At 38.5% G+C, this 27,446-nt stretch overlaps 2 protein-coding genes across 2 annotated transcripts in view; one reads left to right on the forward strand and one right to left on the reverse strand.

The window, feature by feature from the left end:
* The window catches only part of obsl1b (obscurin like cytoskeletal adaptor 1b), a 28,292-nt gene extending 25,060 nt beyond the window's left edge, over nucleotides 1-3,232 (forward strand). Inside the window, exons 20-22 of the mRNA XM_074694730.1 lie at nucleotides 74-340; nucleotides 724-993; nucleotides 3,193-3,232. Coding sequence (XP_074550831.1) covers nucleotides 74-340; nucleotides 724-993; nucleotides 3,193-3,203 — 548 coding nt within the window. The 3' untranslated portion in view covers nucleotides 3,204-3,232. The remainder of the gene's footprint in view (nucleotides 1-73; nucleotides 341-723; nucleotides 994-3,192) is intronic.
* A 1,163-nt stretch (nucleotides 3,233-4,395) lies between these two features.
* On the reverse strand, nucleotides 4,396-27,180 carry LOC141808729 (carboxy-terminal domain RNA polymerase II polypeptide A small phosphatase 1-like). The gene is made up of 7 exons (XM_074695418.1): nucleotides 26,826-27,180; nucleotides 17,518-17,666; nucleotides 13,214-13,315; nucleotides 9,401-9,457; nucleotides 8,131-8,223; nucleotides 6,946-7,131; nucleotides 4,396-6,831 (listed from the first exon to the last, which is right to left on the reverse strand). Exons 1-7 carry the CDS (start codon nucleotides 26,896-26,898, stop codon nucleotides 6,703-6,705), a joined length of 789 nt encoding a protein of 262 aa, XP_074551519.1. The 5' UTR covers nucleotides 26,899-27,180; the 3' UTR covers nucleotides 4,396-6,702.
* Nucleotides 27,181-27,446: the final 266 nt, after the last annotated feature.

Raw genomic sequence — 27,446 nt, forward strand, 5'->3', positions numbered from 1 at the left:
ATGAATATCAAAGAAGAAAAAAAAAGTTATTTGTCATACTATGAACCCTTTTTATAAATTACTTTTTGTCTAGAGCTTCCTGTCAACATAGTAAAACCTCTGGAGGATAAGACTGCCCTTGAGAAGACCCGTGTGCTCCTGGACTGTGCAGTGTCTAACCCTAGATGTAGCATCCGCTGGTACAAAGGCTGCAACGTCATTCTACCCTCTGAGCGCTTTGAGATCTGCAGTGAAGGCTGTTATCGCAAACTAATCATCCAAGAGGTGGCGCTACATGATGAGGGCACATACAGCGTGCAGGTTGGAGAGCATTCATGCTCTGCAAAACTAACAGTGGAGGGTAAGAGCTCCCATCTGTACTAAAGCTCATATTACATCAGAGCTCCATCTCCTGGAGAAACAAAGTTAGAACATGTATTTTATCTGGTTGTATCCAGAAAGACATAACTAAACCTCCTTAACTCATAGCACAAAAAGATCAAATGTTTTTTAAAACTTTTTTAAAAGTCAGTATTTCTATTGATGATAAAAGAAACACTTAAAAAAAAACAGCAGTGTCCAAATGACTGAACCAAGGATATTTTTATGTAAGACAAGTTGCAAATCAACTTTCAAATGCACCTGTGATGATATGGTTGGAGATTTTGTTTCTCTCAATCAAAACTTTATCAAGATATGTGTTTTGAACTAATGGCTCCCCCTATTGTTTGTGTTCTGACTCAGCCCAGTCTGTGCAGGTGGTCAGAGAGCTGAAAGATGTGGAGGTCATGGCTCCAGATGAAGCCTGCTTTGAATGTGAGGTCTCAGTTCCGGTCCTCAAAGCCCCCGTATGGAGTCTGAATGGAGAGCCATTACAGGCTAGTTCGCGGGTCCTACTGGAGAAGATGGGCACTGTCCACAGGCTGACGCTCAGACAAACCTACCCAGACATGAGTGGAGAGGTGGAGTTCTCTTTTGGGAAAGCAAAAAGCAGAGCACATCTTCGGGTACTGGGTAAGAATAAGGAGCTGTAGTAGTTTAACATCTTAAGCATTATACCTTATGATAACTCAGTGTGGGTATATTGTGACTGCATTTGCATTGTTGTGACAGTTATGCACAATGATTTGCATGCATCAGCCATCCAAGGCAATAAACCTGTTTGATTCTCTTTCACCTTTTTCACTGTTTAGTCCTTAGTGTGGTTTGATAAGTCTTAAGTCACAGTAAGTGACTAGCTACATGCATCTGAAATAGCCTAATGTGTTTTAGCATATCAACAGAAAATGGGGTGCAAGTCTCAATTTTGCCCAGCAGAGGACGCTCATATTACACACAAAGAAACAGTACCGGTGTAATGCTCCTTTAAATATCCATACAATAAATGAGAGTTGAACGATTCCCAAAAAACATTAACTGGCAAATAATGGCACTGGATAAAAATAGTGGCAATTTATAGCAAGTAGAATCCGTAACACTGTGAAATTTGCACTGTTTGATAAAGTGTATATATATATAACAAAAAAGTGGTCACCTTTGAGGACTTGATAGACTGAAAAACTCAGTAATAAAAGAGTAATTAGATGTCTGTTTCATTAACTACCAATCCTGAATATGCTGCTGTAACTGCTGTCGAATGTTTCTTGAATGAGAAAGATTTTCAATTCAAGACATGATTTAGTAGTTAAAATAATCATCCCAAACACATTTCTTTCTTTCTTTCTTTCTTTCTTTCTTTCTTTCTTTCTTTCTTTCTTTCTTTCTTTCTTTCTTTCTTTCTTTCTTTCTGTTCATGTCACAACTCATATGACCAGCAGGTGGAACACTGCATTTGTAGCCCTGTGATGTAATTTTTTCAACTTACCACAAGATGGTGGTAACACTACAGTCTTGCATTAGCCACCACGGGCAAAGCAGCATCACCTGTGGTGGACTGATGAACTATCAATTTATGGGAGAAAAATGTGTAATATTTTGAGTACACAGCTATAATGAAACTACTCAGCAAAGGAGCAATATTTCTACAAGTTTAACTACAAGTAAACATATAAACTATGAATCACATAAATACATAAATCCTCCAGCCTAATTCCCAGTTGGCAACATAATGTGTTAAGTGGGTTGCATGACTTGGCGCTGCACATGCAGCACATAGTAATGAACACAGTGAATGTTTTGGCTTCGTGTCCACTGCATCCTGTAAATATTATAAGGTGTTTATAGTTCATCAGGCTATGTAGGTCAGCCAATACAGAGCGCACAGACCTTCAAAACCTTCTTTGGCTTCTTAAATGTGCAGGAGTAAACTATTTTTAGTTACTTTTTATTATGTGGGCTTTAAAGAAAGAGTTCAAGCATGTGACTTTGATGGTGAACCAGTTCAGAAAGTGATGCAGTGCCAGTAGTGAAGATAAGTACCACCAGAAAGCATGTTTGGCCTAGAAAGAAAGAAAAATAAAACAATTAAATACAAATGTCAAGAAGCTCATCAGAAACTGAATTTTTATACTTGAGAGCTCCAGTGATAATTTTTTTCAGCTGGTAGCAGCAAAAAGGGCGATTAAAGAGTGCTGTTCCTAAATCAGGGGTTCCCAAACTTTGCCGTGCCTTGGACCCCCATAGAGCATTAGCCTAAGGCAGGGGCCTTTTGGAAATTTCTTAAATCTTTGGTACATTGCCATTGTACATAAATACAAAGTAATATTTATGTGTATATGACCCACAAACAAAACCTTTGCTTTCAAAGTTTGACAGTTTCTATTGTGAAGTTGGTGTGACTAGCATCTCGATGCCAGATCATTTAAAACAAAGCATGAAGAAAAGCCCTTTCTCACCTTTTCAGGAGCAGATGTTGAAAAGGAATCCACATGGCTGTTAAAGAAAAACAGGATAATATTTTATCAGAGAATAAACCTTTCAGATGAGATCAGCAAAGATATGAGTTATCACTTTGTCCACAGGGGGCACAAAAACCAACATGAACAAGAAGTTCCTTGGCACCAAAAAAGTTTGACACCTTCTGGCATGATTATATTTTCCTGGTCACAAACCAAAAAGATGTATTGCAGAATTACTTGCATGGTTAGTGCAACAGTAAAAACTCTTTGTTTGGACCGGTTACATGTGACTACTGTACATCTTGACAGAATAGGGTCAACCTTTTGACTGATGCTGTCTGGTTGTCAGTCTAATTTTTCTCTGCTCAAATTTCAGGTGATCCCTAACTGACATCTTCTACCTGTCATCGCCTAATTGTCACTGATTGATGCTTCTGAGTTGTGAAATTGACTTTGCTTCTATATTTACAAATGATACATCTATTAAATTGGTTTAACAGGGTTGTGATAGACTTTCAAGCAGTTTTAATGATTAAAAGGGTAGATTTCTTTTCATATCATAACTCTTATTAACTAAATATCTATTTTGTGTCATTTTTAGTGTGAGGACGTGTTTAACAGTTTCTTAATGCCAACTACAGTTTGGATGTAAATAATGTTCTGTGTGTAAGTGATTTGACTGTGGAGGTTTGAGCTGAATGTGTATTTTTGACACTAAATGTTTGATTTGAATTCTGTGAAAATCAGAGGACTATGGAAAGATTTATTGATCACAGTTTTTAAAAACAGCAGGGTGTGAAAATGACAGACTTTATTGGTCTGGTCCTAATTTTAAAAAGTTCAACATAATCCTTATATTGTATACCGAATGTTCTAGTCCTCTGTAGAGTTTCTTTAATTATGTCATGTTGCAGGTGGCTGTTGAAAGAGGTTATTTTGTTGGTTGTTAGCATTTATGTTCAGTGTAAATGATATCAGAAGTACTCAGAACTAGACAAACTCATGTATTTGTGTCATTTCCTAACAGTCTAACCTGATTTGCACTCAGTGTAATTTCAACATAAATTAGAGGATGGTTTTGTGCGACAGTGAGAACTCTCAACATAAGCATCAGTTTAAGAAGATGTAAGTTGACATGAATGAATCTTAAGTTCACATTTGGCTTCGTGTTTTACTTAGGGTCATTTAGTTTTTGCCTTTTTCATTATTGTCTGTTTCATTGTGCTTTTGTGAAACTGGGAGCTCAAGTTTGAATGAACAGAATTCTGTCTTCAAGGGGATTGTATTGTAAATACATTGGGCCAAAAATTGGGTAATCTAGAAAAGAAATAGTCTAAAATTGACTTAATCACCTGGGTGGGTGTGCCAGCTTTGAGGTTCTGTAGGTGTTGTGTTTGAATTCAACAACAAATGATAAATGTTTTCATATGAAACCTGTTCCATATTCCATATTTCCATTTGTTTTCACCTTGATCATGTTAGGTTGAGTGTTAGGTATAAAAAATACAACTGTGGTGTCATATGACTGTTTCAATAAAACATGCTTTATTGATGCAATGAAAAATATCTCTAGTTGTGTTTTTTTTTTCTCAATCTTAGCATTAATCAGCAGCAATTTTAAAAACTCTCTAACATAAACCAGTTTCTTTACTTGAGTCACAAGGTTAATACTCTTGTTGTATACAGTAAAAAAGTTAAATCATTATTCAAAGACAGGTTATGGTTTTCACATACTGTCAAAGTATCTTTTTTATCGTAAAACAATGTAAATACTCACACAGGCGCAATCACACTGAAATCCACCACACTCACACACACACACACACACACACACACACACACACACACACACACACACACACACACACACACACACACACACACACACACACACACACACACACACACACACACACACACACAGATACACATTTACTCCAGACCAAGGCAAAAATCAATCAGGGCAAAAGCACATGTCTGGTTCAAGTTTCTCCCATGAAACTGAATAAACAGGCCATAATTCTGTTACACTTGATTCCTATAGACAACAAAACCTCAGCTTTTGCTGAAAGCATCCATCAATGTGTGCTTTGAAATTTAACAGCAAACTTATCTAAAGGGAAATTCCAGTAGCTTTAAAACCAGGCCTGGTGAGTCTCTTTTCAGCATTGGTTAAACAGCAAGTAGGTGAAAAAAGTGTCACAGTAGATACTCAGTAGATTGCCTCAGAAGGCAGCTACAGGACAAGCTGTAATGATAGCAACTTTTGATTCTCGATGACTGTGTCCAATTAAAGGTGTGTTGAGAATAGGTTCTTAAAGGCTTTAACTATAGTTTAACTGATCTGACAACATGAAGAGACAATTTCTGCATAAAGGCAGCTTTTTTGGAGGGTAATCTTTTTTCTAATCCTATATTAAGAGCAAGGACTGTAGATAGAGAACAAAACATCAAAGCAAGAAGGGGGAATGTCATGTGGCAAAGGGCTGAGAGTGGGGCACAACTATGATTTTTTTCTTTCTTTTTTTAACATATCAGACACTTTGATAATGATCCAAGCTGCTTAGTGGCTCAAAAGATATAGCAGCTATTAAAGCCAGTTTCACAGAAACTGGCTCCAACAACCTTGTGAAGAAATTCTGAATTGTTTATACCAATCAGTTACTCAGTTTCCCAAATATTTAAAAAAAGGAGGACCAAGAATTAAAAATCCTGAAATTTCCCTTTAAGTTGCCATGGACCTTGCACACAAAAACAGACTTACGTTATCTGACTAGCCTCTCATTGTTGTAGCTGATTCAAATAAAACTCAAAGATAAAAACACAAATGATTAAAATAAAATTAAAACCAAACAAATGATTGCTTAAAATCAAGGTGTGTACAGAGAAATATGACCATTTTGCATGTACAAGTCTGTGCGTTTGTGAAATGTCAGATTAGTGGAGAAAATTTGAACAAAGAAGAGATAGACGTCTAATAATTGTGTTTTTATGATCCAGATGGATGATGGTATGACACCAAACGAAAGGTTTATGATGTGTTGTGGCTAAACAGGAAAAAGACACCAGATAAAAAGGATAAAACACAAAGATAATTAGATTCCAGTATCACAGTTTAGTGATTAGACTCTGTTAATCATCTGTAATGTAGTGAGTTATGAATAATCAACGGACACCCAAATATGGCTTCCCATGTTCCAGTCTTTTCAATCTGAAGGAGAAAGCTAAGGTGTTTCTAGAGTCTGATCCCCCCAAGAAACGGTTTGTTCAATATTTTTGAGCCACATTATAAGTGCAGATCAATCATTTTTCATGTTATAGACATTATTTCTCCAACATAATCTATACAGTTAGTGACTGTTTTTTACTACATGCACATTCATTTCAAGGGAATTTGTGAATGCCTTGATGGTTTTTTTTCTGCTACATGATACTGACATGAAAATGGCTGATGTGGTTCATTTGTAAAATGGCACTGAACAACTGTTCACACAATCTAGGCTAACAGCACACTTACATCTGTCACTGCTGTCACATTATGACAACAACAACGCACTAGCTGCACTGCAAAGGATATCTACAGAGATCATTAAACCTCATATTCAGCATTAAACAGGAAACAATATAGAAAAATCTACAACTGAGATTGGGTTCTGTTGTGGACTTTCTGGTGGACTTTTCAATGCTCAAGCACCAGACTCACCAGAAGATTTTTTTTTTGCCTTTTTTGTGCAATGAAGAGCATGAATATGAGTTTCAATGACAAGCCTTTTTTTGCAGTGTGGTCCATGTAGTTGGAAGCAGCGTTGAGCCTTTGGCTCACCAGCCTCCGTGGCCCCGTGAGACAGCTGCTGCTGATCGTTTTCATCCTAGTGTCCTGCCTCTGTTAACTTGAAGTCCTCTGCTGCTGGAGAAAGTCATAGATGTCGTCTACTTTGCTAAGTCTTTCAAAGAAAGGGATAAGATCAAGGAGCTCTGTGTCTGACATGTCGTCAAACCAGGACGCAACAGGAACCTGAAGGTTTTAAAAGAAGACAAGGAGGAATTAGAATTTAGGCAACATCAGACAACCACTAAGTATCTTTATTCTCATGCACATCTATGTTTTACAGAAATCTGAGAAACATACTGCATTGTCAGGATGGAAGATATATGAGGCCGGAGAGTTGTCGATGATGATGACTTTGTTTAGGTCTCTTCCCAAGCGGCTCAGGTCTTTTACATAGTTCCCTTTGTGGAAAACACATGACTCCCTGAAGAGACGGCTACGGAAAGCCCCCCATTTGTCTAACAGGTCAGACACAGGATCTGCATACTGCAAAAAAACACAAGTGCAAGGTTAAAACAATGCCAATCTACTGTCGATAAAGTGTTTTCGGTGGTTATGAAGAAATTGGGTGAATTTAATTCCCCTAAATGAGAAATGCTACAAATAAATCAGATGCTTTGGTATAAGGAACCAGAAATAGAGCTTAAAAAACAAAACCAAACTAAATTTAAGTTGGTGCATGAATCTCCTCTCCTCCTTCCCAAGCAGTCATACTCAAGATAAAGCCAAAAATCTCTATAAAGTTATTTTTGAGCAATAAATGATGAAAAAATTAAGGGTATTGTGCAAAAAAGAGATGAAAAACAAGGGCTGCCATAGCAACATGTTGTTTTGAAGAATGTAGAGGGTTAAAGTTTCTCTTTCAAGAAACTATAACTTCATCATATATTAAGTATGCTAGTCTGTAAATACTGTGGTACTTTACAGGTGATTTCAAAGAGTATCTTGTTTAATAGTAACCCTTTGAAACTCAAATATTACAACCTACATAAACCCAGAGGCTGCATCAAATTACAATGCACAGCCTGAGCACATCCATACTGTGGGTGTCAGCTATAAGGCCCTTTCTGCAGTGGAAGATCAGTCTCATCCAAGCATTTGGTTTCAGACAGAGGTCACGAAATACTCCTAATGCTGTCACGTGCTGTAGACAAACACAGCAACCACAATCTCATGAATCAACACAGAGTGAGTCACTGGGTTATAACTGACCAAGTGTTTTACAAAACGGAGTCAAGGCTGAGGGTTAAAGTAAATGTGAGAGGTTAAGATGTCTGTGCAATCCACTGACAGGTATCATAAATAAATCTTTATTTGTGCAAGTGTGTGTGAAAGGTCAGCCATAAATCAAATAACACGGCCATTCAAAGAATACTGTTTCTGAACGAAAACAGGTGTAAGCCTCTGTATCAGAATTGTTTGCGTTCATCCCCAAGCTGTCAAACTTTAACCACAAGCCACACAGAAATAAAGGAGCAGTCTTACCTTGGATAAGCTCGCAGTGAACAAAACACACTCGAACATTTCTCCCATCCTCTTGAGGAATTCATCAACGTGGGGTCTCTTTAACACATACACCTGTAAAAGGACGAAATGTTCTCTTTCAGTGTTTGACACTTTGTACTGTACATGTGTAATTCTTCAGACTGATATGGTTGCAGATTGGTTTCAGTTATTAGGGGCAGAGCTGTTTTGCAGGCTGTGACAGACAGACAGGTGTAACTCTGCTCTCAAAGGAGTTAGTATTTGGTCACACTGCATACTTCCTGAGCACGGCTTTCAACAGCATCAAGCTCACTTTGGCTGTTACTTTCACAGTGGTAAACATTTTGGCTGTCCTTGCTTTCGTCTTCAAACACCGGAGCACTGGGTGTTGAATTATAATTTTTTAAAAATCTTTTTCAATTTTATATCAAATTAACAGAAACACTTCCGTACTCTTTCTTTTTATTTTACATACCTAGAAAACATTCATTACTTTTTTAGGAACTATGGAAAAGTTGACGTTGCCAACTTGTCATAAAATGATGGATCATAAATCACGAAGTATTTAATTTTACTCATCATATTACTTTTAAATCTTCTAAGAACTTAAGGAATTTCTCCTTCCACTGAGATGCTGGTGGCCCTGTTTCTGAACCAAGTTGTCCCGAATAGGCTTTCCCCACTTTAACAAGCCTATCCTGGATTACTTGAAACAGACCCAGGCCCTTTGGACAACAAAGCTCCTCTGTCCTCTGAGAGGCCCAGCACAACAGTTACCATTTAACTCCTGCAGGGAAAAGTCACTGCCATTTCAGAGCACCAATGAGCAGTGCATAATATGCACCGCAGTGTGAGATTGATGGCAGTGATTTCTGAGAAGCCTGCCAGGGTTTCCTCATTTCGTCAGGCCATGGAAATAGACACCTGCTGCTTGGAGCCATCAACAGAGTGGGCCACAGCTCTGTCAGACTGCGAGTACTGTGCTGCTAATGGAAGCTGGAGCGTCTGGGCAGGAACTTCTAGTCCTACTTCCTAACTTTTTTAATCTACGTTTTTAAAGTTTTCAGTAATGCTCAGATTAGAAGCTGCGTAACACTGATTTTAGTATGTGATGTACATAAAATAACCTACTGACAAAATGGTCTTCTATAAATGTTTAGGGCTTTTAACAGGAAGTCTTGCAACCTAATATAAACTCATGCTTTGTACTTGACACTGCTGCAAGGTTATTACAACAAAATGAAAAAGCAATGTTTTCTCATGTACCTACCTGGTGAACTGTTCCATCAATTTCCACTGGAATGATAAAATCAGCGTTGTTCACTGGCTGTTGAGAAGAAAAGTTTAAGAGTTAAACACTTGAAGAGAGTTTTTTTTAATTTCACATAATCTCCAAAGAGAATTTGTGCCTTGTCACAGAGATGTAATTGATATCAAGAAATATGAGGAGAGGATGAGCCAAACCGACGCCAAGACGCCAACTCACACGTCATCGTAAATAATACGACGCTGGTCACTTTCATCATCGAAATACAGGCAGCAAGTCACTACAGACAGTGATGGGGCTTGTTAAAATAGCTCTGATCTTCAGACAGGTCTAGCACCTGTAATACACGTATCATATGTTAGTCTTGCCCCCGGCCAGCGGGAATGTACACCATGGCTGAATATGTACAACGTTAAGGTAATGTAAGTAGAACAGAGTGAGTTTGATCCAGTACAGTAACTGTGTTAATGCAGGATATAAACAAGCATGTGTAATTTGTTATGGCCAAGCATCTGAGTAGGAGTCAAATGTATTATTTTTAAAAAGTCAAGACTTCATGATTTATTTATTTATTTCTTGACAGACTCATCCTGGTCTCACATTGTGGAATTTTAATAAGCACGAACTGGTAAGAGCACAGTTTTTGGTCCAAATGCAAATCAAATATTCAAACTATGTCTGGTTTGATCTCCCAGCAACTTGCTTCCACAGTCTCCATCTCCCCCCCTTACAGTGAAGGCATGCTGCTCTTCTAAGGCTTTTGTTCACAATCATTGCCCAAGGCTGCACTCATCTTCGAAAAAAAAAAAACTCCATTACACTTACCATTCTGATTTTGATTTTAATTACGCCCATTTCATCTTGAAACACACAATTATATGCATTTAGCACTTCAAATTTGAATCTGAAATTTTTGTCTCCATGTAATTACCATTAGCAAAAATCAACAGGTATTTTAAAGTGACGAATACCTATTCTCAAAACTCTGCTGTCTGTGCTTCTTTATTTCCTGTTATTAGTGCATCGTAGTATTAAAGCAATATCCTTCAACTGCAGCTACAGACCTGACTCATGGCTTTTGGCTATGCTAGCTTAGATATAGCTTACAGCCTGTATTTGAGGCTGAAAATAAAACAGTAGGAATATCACTCAGCCTAGAGTTTTGAAGAGATTAGATGTAAAAAAGAAGATTTAATCTGCCAAGCTAATGTCATAAAATGTAGTTAGTGTCTACTTTGACTCTTCAGACCTGAGCGAAACATCTCCCACTGTGTGCACACTACTGGGTTTGCAGAGGTGTTGCAAACTGCCAAAGACTTGTGTCCTGTTTTTCAAACCTGTATGTTGCTTGACTCCTGAATGCTCTGATGAAGGCCTAACAAACCACAGCTTTTTATTTTTCAAAACTATTTCAGATTATAAACTAAATAGTGATGCAACATTGAGGGCTGTAATTTCAAGCTTATTTCTGTGGACACACAGCAGTTGCAATATTCAAGAGTACATACCAAAATATGTGTTGACAAGTTTGTTCTAATTTTACTGCAGATGAGAACAGGGCAATTTGACCTTTTACCTCAAAAAAATGTGCGTGTGTTCGACTAACAAGCTGAGGAAGCTGGTAGGTGTGGGTGTAGGTGTGAACCAGCAAAGACAACTCCAGAGCAGCAAAAACACATAAAATGTTAAGAAGTAGTTCATCTTCAGGTTCATTTAAAATATATGAAATTGTTTAATAATTAAATGTTCTGTTCTCATCTGAATATTTTAGTTTTTTAATTATGGATTAAAAAAGTCCCATCTGCCTCTTGTTTAACCTTTTCCAAAACAGTCTTACCTGACTATATTTTTAGAATGTTGGTCACAGTAATAATGAGTTTTATTATCTACCCAGTGTCAAACATGGAGTTCATAGAGTCTGACCCTGTTTACACATAGCTAGTGGCAATATCCAGTGACATCCTTTAGGACAGTCTGTGACCTGAGAAGGAATAAATACCACATGGCATTCATTACATAATTAGTCGTGTCACAGGAGCTTTGGCTTTTGGCATTGATTACTTTGTTCACTGGATGCTACCTTAAAAGGTGTCAAACTGACTGATATTTGTGGGAACAATGTGAAGTTCAAACTGTCATTTGGTAGCGAACGAGTCACCTTTTTTTGGGAAACAATGCTGCGCAGATTGCATCTATACGTATTATACAACGATCGGTACTAATGGTACTTTACAGCTTACCGTGGAACCAATGTCTGCTGCATGTTACCTTCAAATGTTTAAATCCAGATTTCCATTCTATTTTTAGATCTGACTTTGAAATCTGTGTACAGGTGGGTTTTTATCATGAAACTAGAGCAGCCATAAATAAGTGGTAAATGCTTAAATGGCACGTGGATCCTGTAATTTCAGATAAAAATAAGTCATCGCCCCCCTAAAAAATATGCAAAATGATGAGGTGCAAATCCTATTGCTATTTTTGCCCTCTTTAGTTTGGCAGGCGGGTTGTTTTCTTTGACAGTCACACTCGATGACAGTGTGAGATCTATTTTTGAATACTTGCAAAATTTTGGAATCAAAGACTTAATTGAAGATGTACATGAGAAAACTAATTTTAACTTCTTTTTTATAACAGGTTTATTATTTTTATTATTAAAAAACTAATAAATATTTTTAAATATCTGTTTGCTTTGACAATCAAAGCTACGCTGAATGGCATACTTCATACTCACACATACAGTATTGATGTGAACGAGTCTTTAGTAGTGTCTCAGCTTCTTCTGATATTTATACTATATGAATGATATAATATGAGTATATATTCATATATATTCATATTTTTAGCTGCATTTTCTCAATTACCTCCAGAACATTGTGGGTTTTTTTTTATCTGTTGGAGAAACTAACAGTCATCCCCTCTGTGATCACATTGCTTAATGTTTCCTGTGCTTTGTATACTGTTGTGGACTTTTTATCATTTTTAGCAACACAAGTCGATTTATTCTTTTATCAAGACTTATCTTTTTGTTGTTTTAAGTTTTATTATATTTTAAGAAATTATTATATTACCACTGATCACTTAAGATGTGTTCAATCTATTAAAAACATATAAATAAAATGTGGTCATTGTGAATTGTACTTTTTGTGTTTTTTATGTAAAAGCTGCTTCATTACCTGCAAATGGACTCTTACAGCTATCTGAAATAAACTGAGTGAAACGTAACAGAATTATCACACCAAAAGGCACAGTTTAATATTAGGGCAAACTTATTTATTTTTATTTTTTTTAATTGGATGACTTTGATCAGAACACTGATACAATTTTTAGACTCAGTTTAAAGTTTGTGGCTAGAGCCAGTTTCTGGTTAGCCTAAACCACAGCTATTTGCACAGTTAGCATGGCTTTGTTTATGATTCAAAAAAAGAATATATTGTAAAAAATAAATGAATAAATAAATACATAAATATTGGTTACTTTGCATAGTAACCATTTTTTTCAGTATGAGCAATAACTTTCATAGAGCTACTGTGAGTTTGACCCTGTAAATCAGAGATGATTACACATTGTACCAACACTCCATATGAAAGACACTTCTGTTACCCCCTTAAAAATGTCAAACTTATATTATATCACCATAATAAAAAAACATTTACAAAGATAAGTTAACTGTTGTCTTTGTTTCACTGAAAAATTGTGGCAAATCAATCAGACCTACCCACAACAAAACTTTGAGAATCTAACCTCCATCCACACTAAACACATACTCGCACACTGAGAAACACAGCTTTTGTCTATGAGGAAGAAGGTTAGCCTTACCTTAAATGAACTATGCACTAGTGTTTCATCCAAGTCGATGACCACACAGATCTTCCCTGCATCATTGGACTTCAGGCGTGGGAGCAGCGGTTTAGCTGGAACCTGAGGATGAAAGGAAACTCAGACTTAAGCCTTTTTTATTGGGAGAGTGTGAAGTACTCAGAGAGCTCTTCTAGTTATAAAGCCTGCACTTCTATCAATATTATCTGTTAATTCAGCATGATACTGTCTGTAACAGGATGTACACTTTAATGATTGCAAAAGAAACTGCTGTCTCACTTTGTCACCTTGGACTTACAGCTAATTTGTGTGTGTTTCTCATCACAAGGAGTATGAATCGTGCTTTGGTGTCTCGTTGAGGGGTTACAGGAAGCTTGGGATGCTACAGCTGCTGCCATGCTGACGGAGCATGTAAGTGTCACCATTCTGTGTTTCATCCCTCAACAAGTGGTCAAGGATCGGTGTTTGTTAATGTGATTCTGATGCTAAAAACAAGTTGGCCTGATCAAGAGTCAGAGAGGAGTGCTGAAGCATGCGTGTCTGTGCAGAATGAGCTGACATGTGATGGTAATGAAAGGTCTGGAGTTTGACACAGAAAATCTGCCAAGACCCACAGATGGGTTCACCCTCAGCTTATTAATGACCACAGTTGGTACAGACTAATAATAAATGTAAAAATAGACTGCGTTGCCTCTATTCTGGGGTGTTAGAAGTTTCTCCAATGGCTCTTAAAGTTTGGTTTTAATCTTTCTTAACACGCATCGGCTGAGAGCGAAGACTCACAATACCTGCTCGTTTGGGGGAATGCAGTACTCGCATTCACAAAGCTCGCTCTGTTCATCCTCACTCTGCTCCTCTTCTGAATCCGTGCTGCGTTCAGAGGCCTCACTGTCCTCAGTCCTTTTCTGCATATATGCTTCTGTTTCCTCATTTTTCGAGACACTGTGAATGATATCTACAGGAGCCTTTAATTCTCTTGAAATCTCTTTGAACTCAGGGTCTTCATCTGATTCCTCTTCATCAGATGTCCTCTCTGCCACAGAGCAGAACTCTAAAGTCATTAATTCAGGGTCACTTCCAGCTTTTTCACTGATAATTAATCCATTCCGTGCCTGTTTGACACACGACTCAATACTTTTAATGTGATACATATAATATTCCTCAACACCTGGCATAAACACTTTTTCATTTTCCTCATAATCTACAAGTGACCAATACGGCTCCATTTCTGAGCATTCAATAAATTCTTTGTCCTTTGGCCCAAGCTCGTCTTTTCTTTCAGTAACAGCTGTTGAAAAATGACTGACAGCAAGAGAGTCAGAATTGTTAGCACAGGAGATCTCATCTTCATAAGCATCACCCTCAACAGAAATGTCCTCTGCACATGGAGCAGACATACTCTCCCCCTCTGAGTCTTCTTCACCTGAGCTTTCAGAAACACGGCCATCAGAGGCTTCTTCATCCTCCTCCACAAGAGGAGATTTGGCTTCTGGTTTTGATTCCTCCGCCAAACTTGATTCTGACTCTACCGTCAAGTCCTCAGGTTGTTCCTCTAACCCAAAGGACTCCCAAGAGGGATCATCTCTCGGACTTTCATCATCCTCATTATCCTCACATGTTCCTTCAGGGGAATCAGAACATGTCTCTGTGGCACATGCTTGAACATTCTCATTGACTTCATCAAGTTTGTAAGCATCCTTTGCAAGTTTCTCTGCCTCGGCCTGAACTGCTTCAAGAAATAAGCCGTCATGAATATCTCCTCCGTCAAAGCAGGAGATGTAATGTCTCTTTGGCGCAAAGCCTTGTCCATGATAGTCTGCTCTGTCAAACAGATCAAAATAGTCCTCAATGACAATATCCACACTGGGTGTTTTCTTCTTGTCTTCGTTATTCTCGTTAACATTGTTTTGCTCTATGTACTCATCGTCTTCAAAAGACTCCCACTCCAGCTGCTCATCCCCTGAATCCTCCTGAGCTCCTTTTTCAGATTCCCCAGATGATTCAGAGTAGCAATCAGAAGGAATACTGAATCGAGGACAAGTTTTAAAGGATTTGGTTTCAAAAGAAGAGGAATATGAGGAGCCATCTTCTTCACTGCAAAACCCTGACGTCTTTCCAGAGTAGCAGGGCTCCGAAGCTGCACACTGCTCTGACGGATCATAGTCTTGGCTTGTCGGATCATAGTCTTGGGCAGTCTCAGGGTAATCAGTCTCAAACATGTCAGTGGGGTCTGTGGGGATTTCTTGCTGAGAGTTTTCTTCAGTGCATTCCTCCACAAAGGAACTGTCCTCATTGTCGTAGAAATACATGCCTGACTCTTCTTCCTCAATAGGTTGTGTTTCATTTTGCTCATCTGCTTCATCAGCTGGATAGCTTTCTTCATAATCTTCCTCATTATCTTCACTGCATTCAGTTTGCTCCTCAATGCCATCGTTTTCATAGAGGTCAGCACCACAGTCCAGTGACTCCACTAAGTCAGAAACATTAGTTATGGGTCCATTTGATTGGCATTGCTCACAGTCTTGTGCTGATGTGTCTGGCTCAGTGTCAAAGCCCTCACTCAGCTGATCAGCACACTCATACTGTTGCAGTAACTCAAAGTCATCGGCACATTCAGGGATGAAATCGGACATTTCACTCTGCCCATAACTATCAGCGTTTAATGCTAAAGGATCTGGCTCAGAGTCAAAAGACTCAAACTGTTGATCGGAGGACTGGCATTGCTGACATAACTGGAGGTGTTCTGCACAATGTTCACAGCAAGGACCACATTCAGGAGCTAAGCTATGATTAGCACAGTGCTCAGAGGACTCAAAAGGTTTAAAACACTCACAGTGTTGAGCACATTCATCGAATGGTTGGCTTAACCCCGAAGTGTCACACTTCTCTTGGGTTTGGTCGGACTCAAAGGATCCTTCACTTTCAGGGTATTGCTCAAAGCTCTCAGAGTGTCCGCTGCAAAATGTGAAGTTTGCATTCTCATCTCTATCCACACATAGGGCAGAGGAGTCATTTTCTGAGGCATTATCAGTCTCTTCAGGATATTCCACAAGGACCTTCATGCCTAGTTCAGTGCTCCCCTTTGAAGAGCTGGTTAAATCTTCAGCTTCTGTTGCTTTGGAAACCTGGCATTGTTCAGCAATCATGGCTTCAGTAGAAAGCTCCTCTTCCTCAGAGCTGCTCCTCTTCTCAGACTCTTCCAAATACATGAGAAAGCTTTTTCTCCGTCTGGAATTTGGTTGTTCAGAGTTTTTGCTCCGTGCATTAGGTCTGAATCCTGCAAAGTCCAAGTGCAAATGACAGGCAGGTGACTGGGGGGTCCATTCAGAGTGGATATGCACACAGCTGGTGGGGGGAGTCACTGAGGCTGCAGCGAGCTCAAGAGAGTAACAGCAACAGGAGCAGCATGCGAGTCGACATGACAAGTTGTCACAACCAAAACTGAGCCTAGCCCTTGACTCAACTCCCCTTTTCCTTTGCCAGAGACCAAGCAATTTATTTTTGGGGCTTTGGAGAGCCGTGACAAATAACTTCTGGAATATCAAATCTCTATAAAAGGCTGAACTAAGACATTAATCTGAAACGGACACCTGAGAACGTCTTGACCACTTGATCTTAAGACCATAACTCTCATAAGTCATGTTGTTTTCCCAGAATATCTACTCAGTGTAACCGTAGACAGAATTGTCAATTGTCCAACATGTTATGTAAAAGAGTAGTGGTCAGTCACTGATGGACTATCAGTCTGTCCTGGCACGCATCTTCACCATTCACACGTTTTATATCCAACCAAGCCTTACCAGCAAATCCTCCATTTATAAGTTAATACCCTGAGAATTTTTGATTTTATTCAGATCTTCTGAAATTTAAAAACAGTTGATCACCACACACTCTTGGTCACTCTTGATACCTTGGTTATTCTATAGTTTACTTTAGCCCTGGGGCGTCTTCCTCACTGTAGGCTGAGTTATGGGCCTTTTGCTGGCACATCTACAGTAGCTCTTCTTAGATTTTCCCAACGCAGTGAACTTCCAGTCAAGCGCCCCCCTCTGTAACTTTTCCATCCATGTTCCTTGCGCCCAATCATCCTGATTGATGTTTGAACACGGAGTACTTTTCAACACTGGCGTTGATTACTGTCCAACCCATGAGAAATGCTCTTGTAAACACGAAAAAACCCTCTGAGCCAAGAATACATGTGTTTCTCGCAATGCTGACCACATGCTGTTCAACGCCGGTCAAGGGGCAAGGTGAGAGTAAGCTGATATCTCAAGGAAGAGTGAGGGAGAGAAAGGGGGACTTACTATTGACAGACTCCCGTTTTCTTCGATCAACAGGGGGGCATTGTTTTTGACGGGAGGTGGTTCTGATTCCTGGTGGCACAGACAGCAGAAGAGACTGTGGAGGAGGCCCCTGCTGCGAGGCTTCTTGGAGGGGGAGACATCATTGGAACCTAAATGGAGAGACGAAACATTAGACATGACGCTCATGTTAGACTCATTATATGTCTGTTCTTATTTTTATTATGGTGTTTACGTCCGTCTGTCAATCAGCCTGTTCCACTCTCTTCATCTATCTTTCTCTTTCTGACTCGGCCACAAGCTTGTTATTTCTGTTCCATCTGGCTACAGCAGATGACTGTGACCGCAAACAGATTGTTCTGCTCCAGGTTTCTGCCTTTGAGAAGAGGTTCTTCTTTCTTTTCAAAAAATAACCTTTAGTATGTTACACATGTGATGTGTCATGAAATACTTGCTGCGGCTAAAATTAAAATAGTACGGCTGATGGGTAGTATTCTACAATAACTGAGATTAAAAAAAGAACACCTCTTTTTTCTTGACTCCTTGCTTTGCCACTGGGGACAGCATGAGTAGATATCATCCTTAAACTTTGCCAGTTCTTTCCATTATGTTCTCTAGGTTGTTTAAGTCTTGCAACAGCCTAAAAGAAATCATCCATATTGTTCACTCATGTACTTTATGGATTTCATATTTTTTAATAAATCATTTTATTTTATGGAACGAAATGTATCATTCAGCAAACATTTTGTTCTGACGCCCCTGAGAAATAGTGTTTTGTGTTGTTCGGTCACATGAGGCCAAGATGTGATCCACTGCGTGATGTAAGTACTGGCACCAGCGTAGATCCAGTACACCTGATCTGCGCATCAGTCTGGACTGTCAGCAGGACCCCCACTGGGTTCTGTCATGTTATGCATTACTTGACCAAGCCTATTTTAGCAGTGCAGCTAAAGGTTATTAGACATTACATAACAAACAGAGGTGTCTGCTTCAGGCCCAAAAAGCAGTTGAGTGAAGAAATCACAGACTAGAATCATTTTTATGATAAAGTTTGTTAATGGGGTATCAACAATTCCTCTGAGTGAATAACATCACGCTGAACGAAACACTGAAACATAGTGAATTTTACTCTTTAAGAGGAATACATATTTCAGCTGTTTTATTTATACATTTCTAATGAACATCCAACGATTTCTGACAGCAAAAAATGTCCTCTAAGTTAAGCATATTTTCAGTCTTTTTCAGACTCAGATTTTTCTTGGTGGTAGATCTTATAAGGGAACGACACTCATAAAAAGATTTAAACCTATTGGTAGCAATGTCTTTTAGGTTTGATGTCTTTCAAGTGAATTAAAGACTAAATCAAATAGTAACACTTGGAAATACACAATGTGCACAAGTATAAATAGCAGTCGCCAGCAGCTGAAAATAGATAGAGAAGTGGATATTTGATATTCTATATGCAATAAATAAATCCAGCAAATTAAAATCACCCGCTATGAAAGTAACAGGATCAGGTTGATAGAGTTAACGACAGCCAAGAATGTTTTAAGCAAGTATTCAGCAACAAATCTTAATTCTAGGTTCATGTGCATGTTTGCTTTTACAACTGTTGAACATTTTGAATCAACAGGAACATTTTGTAATTTTGCAGTTGCATCACTTCAGAGATGGCTACACAGTGGAAATGATGGTAAAACTTGATATTTATTCCTCTCTTGACCAGGTTTGTGTCTTAGAAATACAGGCCAACTTCACCAAAGTTCACTTGTTCTTCCAGGACAACTCTACTGATACAACTAGAACCAATCCAACTCCAACTTTTACATCAACCACTCAAAAGCCTTACAAACCCTGAGAAGAGTAAACGATCTCTATAAACATCACTCAGCCATGTCCTGACATCTTTTGGCATGATCAAGTAGAAAACAAGTCATCAACTGGTGGCAGAGTGATGAGAGCCAGTGTTTGGAAGAAAAAAAAAAAGATAAATTAGGTGAGCTTGATGAGCAGTCAGAGCTGTCAGCCGAGGCATTAGCCTGCTGCTCAAACAAGGCTATATCTGTGGCCTCTCTATGGGGCCTATCACAGACCTGTCAGCCTGCTTTGTGTGGAAATGTGTCGTGATTGCAATGGATACTTTGTTTGGCAGAAAACACATGTAAGTGTGAATACAAACTCAGCTTTGCTATTTCTTTGAGTGATGTTGGGAAGTATCAGTGCAGAACGTTTGTGATCACCCAGACCAAAACACAGTGGAGAGACTACAGAATAAGACTTTTAATATCTTCTTAGCTATGAATGGTTGCTGCATATTAACCACAGTGTGAAGTACTGATACGACTGATTATTGCAAAAAGAGACTCTTATCATTAAGAGACTTATTTCAGAGTAATTGGCAATATCACAGCAAGTCTACACTAATAAATGAACTGTGAAATGATGTCACATTATCTGATTCAATAAAGAGTACCAATGCCTTTGATAGGTAAATTTCCTAAAAGCATCATAACTGAGATTTTTTTTTTTTTTTTGATTTTTTTTTTTTTTTTTTTTTTTTTTTTTTGCTTCATACACCTGATGGTGTGTATCATGACGGTTTTCATCCATTACAAATTCAAAACTGCAACATTACAGCTTGCTAACAGTGTAGCGTGTATTGTATGACTTCCCTATGGCAGCCAATAAGGGCAAACCATGTACTTTGGCCACAAGGATCTCCATCCAGACATATGAAAATGCAGAAATGATGCATTAGCACTTGCAAGAGTTAATAGCACATGCAGCAGCAACAACAGCTTACAAAAGAGGAAAAAGTGCTGCAAAAAGCAAATGCATTTACACCAAATATGCTCTGAAAACACATCTAATGCAAAACAAAAAAGTGCTTGAAATTGAGGAAATACTGCGTGTATTGCTGGTAAGGGAAATGATCATGATTTGACATCAGAACTTAACAAGAAGTTACTTCTGATAGGGGCATCTGAACTGGTTTCTGTTCTGGCAAAGACACAGTGGGAACAAAAGCCGAATGAGAGGGATGAGAGGTACCATTGAGACCACCTGCAAGACTTTTTGCAGCATGTTTTCTCATTTGCTGTGTATTTCCTCTCTTGTGTTTGCTTTTGCAAGTTTCCAAAGATGCATTGTTTCTACACCTGCATCTTATTTATCCTGATGAAGGAAAAGCCTCCAAAAAAAGTCATATTTGACAAGTTTTGATGTGTGCAGATTCAAAAAACCTGGTCTGTTCTATATGGGTCAGTTCAACACAAATTTGAGTGAAATTTGGCCTTTTTAATTACCAAATAAGATAACAATCTTCACAATCTTATTAGAAATAAAGATAAAAAACATAAAATCCTCTTAACTCTTGACTCCCCATGAGATAAAACAAAAAAAATGCAGAGCTGAGGATGTAAAAATGACAATGTTACAGGGCAAGTTAGTAGCAGCACACTATTATAGCACATAAGGTATGCATCAATGAACATCTTGTAGAAAAATTGGGACAGCTAAATTCAAATAAACAAATAGGAAGTCCTCATGATAACCTTTGTGTTTGGTCCACTCTGAGCTCTATCCCTGAATTAGTCTGACCCACTTTCACGTGTTGTTCGCGATGGCTCTGGTCTGCTGACTGCTTCATTCAACTAAGGCTCAAAGTGGAAGAAGCCACTAGAGAGCAGTCATTAAAGAGCATGCAGGCGTGCTTGTTGGGACATTCTTCTCTTGGTCCTCAGATGAAAGGTTTGTGTGCAAACACGTGTGAGGGAATCAGGCAGGTGAAGCTTTCCCTGCTTCAGCGCTTCAAAACATCACGCAGCTCAGGGATTTACCGCTTCTGACATTACACATCAGAGTGACGGAAATAGCCAAAACAGCTGCTGATACTGGTTAATAATGAGATTATAGAATAAAAATATAATGTTGCATACCATAAGTCATACATTGTCAAAAACAAAACATTGTTGTGCATGTCCACTGTGAACAGGAGATCAGATTTCAGTGCATTTACAGAAAAAACAGCTTAACTACTGAGACCGTGCAACATCACCTGACATCCAAAGCACCCTAATGGTCATGTCTACATTAACACGTCAACATAAACAGAATCCCAGGCTGCACAGATGGCACCAACTCCTAATAGACTGGGGTAAGATCTAAAACAGGATGGGTCCCAATGCTCCTACCAAGGTTCATTTGAAGCTCAGTGCTTTTTTTCATAGTTCAAAAATATTAAATTCCTGCTCAAATTTGCATTTTCAGGGAGGAAAGTCCTGGTTGCAGAGTATCTGAGTCTTAAACAATACCTCAACCAAAAAATGTACTAATTTTTCCCACTCAAATGCAAATCCAGTATGAGGAAAAAGTATTATGTATGAAAATATCTTAAGACAAACCTTTACTTCTACTTCTTTTTGCCAAGCTTTGATGACAGAACTGTGCTGCTAATGAAGAGGCAGCTTTAGGATTAATGCATTTCTCATGATTTTTATTTCTTTTCTGAAAGATAACATGATAGTCTCAGGGATGTTGACCTATTTACAAAGCATTGCCATTGGCTACAATGTCACCCCTATAAAGGTTATTCTCAGAAAGTATTAACCTGCTCCCCTCTGTGAAACAGGTTAGTATGCTAACATTGTTGGTTAATGCTTGACACAAAGTATTGCCAAGATTTTAGTTGTTCTTCCCTTGCACTCATGTCTCAGTCAAAAGGGTATAAATAATAATTCTATCTTCGGCTATTTTCATACACAAAAAATGCAAACATACAATTTTTGCCCGATCTGTGAGTAAGGTGAAACAGTCTTAATCTGCACTCCAGCTGCGCCTGTCAGTCACAGTCTGTCAAATCAAACAGTAGACTGAATGTTTACAATAGTGAGAAACATGCCTTTAAGCTTAACTGCATTCATGAACTGAAAATAGCACACCGGAAAAGATAGGCTAACATATGCTTAACAGGCTTTTCTGGCGCTTTGGCAAAACTTTAAATTAGCTGAGTTCACTGGCATTAATTATAATGATTAAAAAATAAGACTGCCAGGCTGTCTTTGTTCATTTTCTATTAGTTCTCTAATCTGAAGAATAAAATAATGATTGATGAATACTTTTCTGGAGAATTCCAAACAGACTGCGACTGTAGATATTTTTATTAGATGCTGATTTCTTTGGATCTATGTGTATTGCACAATAACACCCTTATTGTTCATTCTAAAGAATTCCTATGCCTACTCTCACTTTTATGTTCAGCAAGTTCTATATATTAATGATAAATATATTGTGAAAAATAAATCAGGTCATGTTCTGACAAAAGTCTCTTTCCAGATCTTCTCAGTTATATGATGTTCTTGATAGATTCTTGATTGCTACAGGAATCCAGTTTTACTTATCTCTGCATCTAGCTGTTAGCTCTCTACTGATGTAGTCCCATAAGTCTGGTAGAGCAGGAATGCAGACAAATTTTGACCCTTGCTGAGGGTGTATCCTTTTCAAGTTTGTTCCCCTGCTTGTAATCATAACCATGCCACCACAACCATCCCCAGAGCCCCACAGCTAGTGAGGCTAAAAATAAAGAGGGAGCATGACATGGGTGTACCAATTTCCTCAACATGACAGTATGCATTAAACTAAATGAGAAAAGAACATTACTTTGCAGATAAACACGATACATAAGTATGTGATTCACATCTGCAAAGTTTGATTAAAAAAAGTGCCAAACCCATGCTGGAATAGGTCTGACTCAGCCAACTCACTGATGTTCCAGAGGAAATACTGGTACAGACATTCAGTACTGCAGCCCCATGTAACATGTGAAGGCTGGATCCTGATCTGCAGGTGGCTCATATACATGGTATGCTGGACCAGAGATACACGTGTAATATAGACACTTAAATACCTACATACTGATAATAGCCATGCAGGCAGATTTAAAAGAGCACAGGCAAGATTACACACCAAGTATAGCTGAACTGAACAGAAGTACTTAAAAGCTGCTGAGATTAAAAAATAAAAAAAAAGTCATCATTTCAGCATTTAAATTTCAACAAAAATAATTCTTACTTCTTTTTTTCACAACTCAATGAATGAAAATAAAAACAGATTATGTGTGACACCCCCAAGGCAACTTGTGCATACATCACAAACTTGCATAAATGTGGATGCTGGTCTTAACTTTAAAAAGCATATACCGCTCATCTTTCTTTGGTTAGACCGCCAGCACATCATCCTGTTTTCACCTCTGGCTCCTACTAAAACACTAAATATATATTACGCAAGACTTTCAAAGCTATGACCAGTATATCTTTCTACCCCATTAACATGATGAGTGCATGACTTGCATGTTCTGAGCCAAAAATATCCCTGTCATAAAACTGAAATTCAAATTTGGACTAACCATTCAGTCTGAAGGTGAAGTAACATGGAAAACTGTCCAGATTAGGTTCATTTTTTTTGTTACATGGCTAAAATCAGATGACAGAGATGTCGCTAACATTGGCAAAGCTCTTGTATGTTTTTCAGCTTAATGTTCAGATCCTTTAGTCATATGCCAGTGTGTGTACTAACAACTACAACTCTTCTTTTTAAAGACCAAAATATAGAAAGTACAAACAAAAGTGCACAATCCCGAGTTTCTGCATGGCTTTCACTCCCAGTAGCAAATATGGATAACATTTATTTATTGAAGCCAATGTACTGTAGTATCATTGTCGTCATAATAATTACAATATAACAATTACCTCTTGTCATCAATGCACCTGAACATGGCAACTATTTTGCGCCGTTTTTTTGTACAGTGTCATTCCACTCCTCTTGCACCATATTCTTATTACTCACTTATTATACTTTGGTATTCTATTATCTTCGAAATTATGTTCTGCATGAACCAGGGTCTGCAAAAACAGTGTCTCATCCAAAAAGGAGCATTCAAACCCAAAACCTTTATGCAATCCTTAGGTTAAGTTTGAAGGATCAGTTTAAAGTGGCCGGTCTTTTTCTCTGCTTGAAGTAAGATATTATTCTTCACTCTAGTAACTTGTAAACCATTGTATCATCTTACTCTTGAACTGTTATTCCCATGAATTCTGTTTGTTTTTTTATTAAAACCCATATTTATATTTATCCCATAAGTTATAATCCTGTATTTCTATCACATGTGGTATCAATAAACTTTGTCCTATTTTCTCTGCTGATTAGTCTTTTCTAATATGTGAAATATGTTTTATAATTCAACTTGATCATACTCCTGTCCTTTCTCCTTTTGTTTCCTGTGATAAGGCTGCACAAAATGAGAAAGAAGCAAACTGTTCAGCAGCATTCCTCACACCTCCTCTTCCAAGAGTTTCAGACCCTGATAATGAGGCTACAGCATTTTTGACAGGCAGCAACGACCTCACGCCACAACAGCATGTTTAGCCTACTTAGTGAAAGCAGACTTATCTGGGACCCTTTCAGGCTCCGTGAGGGCATGCCTTCAAACTCTGCAGCTTCTATTCCTATGCAGACGCAGAAAGAATGAGGCCTCCCACAACCGACTTTCTGCAACTTTGACACTCGATATTCTGTTACAACCTGACAACTCGCTTCACACTTCCACGGAGCAAATGGTACAGCAGGTTCATGGTGGCCAGGCAACACCCAAGTCAGGTCAGGTCCAGGTATAAACCTCTCATCATGTTCGCCTTACAGTCTGTCTGAAGTCCAGAGACATAAAAAACACCAGCGTTATCTATCCTCAAGGCAGGCAAGCTAAAATGTTTCAAGGAAATGTGACCACTTAAGCACAAAGCACCCCAAGCACTTCTATAAACTCTAAATATAATTTTATAAAAGAATTATGATTTCACGCATCGCACATCATTTAGTAGTGCAGAGGTGAGACGAAATACACACAAACCCTTAAAAAGCAGCGCCGTCAACACACTGAAAACTGTTGCAAGACGTTTTAAAACATAGTTTCCTCTCTTCCTGGCGCCTCACTGCTGGACAGCTGCCATCATTTGGACTCATGACCTCTTGGACAGGAGGGAAAAATCCTTAAGCAGGATGGAGTAATCATGTGAGCTAGACAGTACTGCCATCTTCTGACTGGACTCAGAAGGTGGCAGAGGGATATGACAGAAACCTTGGAGTGTTGATCATCTATAAATTCCCAACATGCAAGAATATGTTATTCATTCATTCATCCTACCCCAATAAGTTTGTTGTATTTTACTGAGAAAAAGGGTGGTGTAACAAGTCAAGCGAGCGTTAAATCCCTTCATTCACTGATCATGTATTACTTGATTACAGTCACAAGATAACTTCCCATTAAGAGTATTTGCATTATTTAGGCAAGGTACTTTAAGATGCTGATGTCCAAATATTTACTTTTTGTTGTATAATGTACTTAATGCACATATTTTCCTGAGTTCGATCCTTATTTAGGACATTTTTTGCATAAAGTATGATTAAGATATTCCTTTGGTCTAAAACTCATTTCTCCATGGTATAGAGTACGTCCGGGTCAAATCCCAGGCCAAATATTTCCCTCAGAGGGAGAAAAGTTTAAAATAGCTATTTGAGTCGTTAGTAGATGACCCCCAGTCTGACCTGCAGCAGTTCACAGGTCACAAAGAGACATTAGTGTGAGTTTCAAATACGGAATCATTGAACACGTTTTTTTGTCCATATCAATGTGTTTAACACAGTGAGGGATGCAGATGCGCTAAATAAATAACCAAAGGAAGTGAGAAACATACTTGCATTAATTGTAAACTTATATGGTATGAAAGTAATTTAGAAGGAGCTTTTATAAGTGTGAATACTACTCGTATGAGTGAATAAGAAGGATATAATTTGAAGCAGCAACGTCAGTGTCCAAAACAAGGAGCGAGCTGTCAAAATGACCCCGCCCCCTTTTGAGAGAAACATCATTTTGTGATGTTTAAATGAAACTCTACTGCAAAACTCTCCTGAAACCAGCTCAGTTAGTTCCCTGTTTGCTTCAAAGGCTCAATCTCAAAGAAAATCCGGCTACTTTTGTACCGATAAGACTCCTAAGCGGCTGCGCATGGCTGTGGCCTACCCAGAAGACGACCGGCTTTAAACCCTCTTAAAACTGGTCTGCAGATTTTTATAACAAAGTTGCCCAAGGACAGATGCGTCTCAGAAAATTAAAATAAACTGTCTTTGAGGTCGTCGACGGATCCACGGCTGACATTTCTGACGCCGTGGCGTCGTATAAACACTGCTGTCTCGTGCCCCTCTGACATTGTCATGCGCAGCATGCTGAAAAGTTCTGACAAACTTTTTCCCAAACTCACCTTCCTCACGACAAGCCGCATTTTCGCCCTCGTCTTTAGTTACTTGTGTGATTATCGACGACGAATGGTCCATGAGATCAGTCACTCAGAGACAAGGACGTTGTTGCTGGATGGACTTACTTCGAGGATTTATGGCAAAAAATGTATTTATATTTTGCCACTCCCTGTCTGCAAACGCGCATACTTAGCTTAAAATGTTTAAAAAGAGAGAGAAAAGGATACAAAATGGTATAGTGTGGACAAAACCACCCGTAATGCAAAGTTTAAAACGTCTAAAAAGTTATTTAAAAAGATGTTACGTTGAAGAAGTTAATCAATTTCACCGTGCTAACATGGACGTGGACTGTTTCAAGGAGCCCCATTCTTAAAGCCACAATGCAGGATGTGAACATTTTTACAAAACACCCCTGTGTGGTTTAAAGAAATAAAAGTTCAGAAAAAAAAGTAGAGTGGAAAAACTTCAAGAAGGGAAAAAATATGTATTTATTTTAACTTTTCCTTTTTTGAGTGCAGAGTCAATATGTATGTGCACAGTCTACACTAAAAGAATATTTTGTATTGCATGCTGTATAATTTAGGGACTTTAAAGTGAGTCGTTTCAAGTGCATGGTCTGATTTTAA

Source organism: Halichoeres trimaculatus, unplaced genomic scaffold, assembly GCF_033239565.1.
Source record: "Halichoeres trimaculatus isolate MK-OKI-2021-1 unplaced genomic scaffold, fHalTri1.1 fHalTri1_scaffold_19, whole genome shotgun sequence".
NCBI classification, from domain to species: domain Eukaryota; kingdom Metazoa; phylum Chordata; class Actinopteri; order Labriformes; family Labridae; genus Halichoeres; species Halichoeres trimaculatus.

Bases quoted from the DNA above. Each gene is read 5' to 3' on its own strand.
- LOC141808729 (XM_074695418.1), bottom strand. From the start codon at position 26,898: ATGGACCATTCGTCGTCGATAATCACACAAGTAACTAAAGACGAGGGC. The intron at 17,667-26,825 runs GTGAGTTTGGGA...CTCTCCATTTAG, and splicing joins TGCGGCTTGTCGTGAGGAAG to GTTCCAATGATGTCTCCCCC. The intron at 6,832-6,945 runs GTATGTTTCTCA...TAAAACCTTCAG, and splicing joins TCTTCCATCCTGACAATGCA to GTTCCTGTTGCGTCCTGGTT.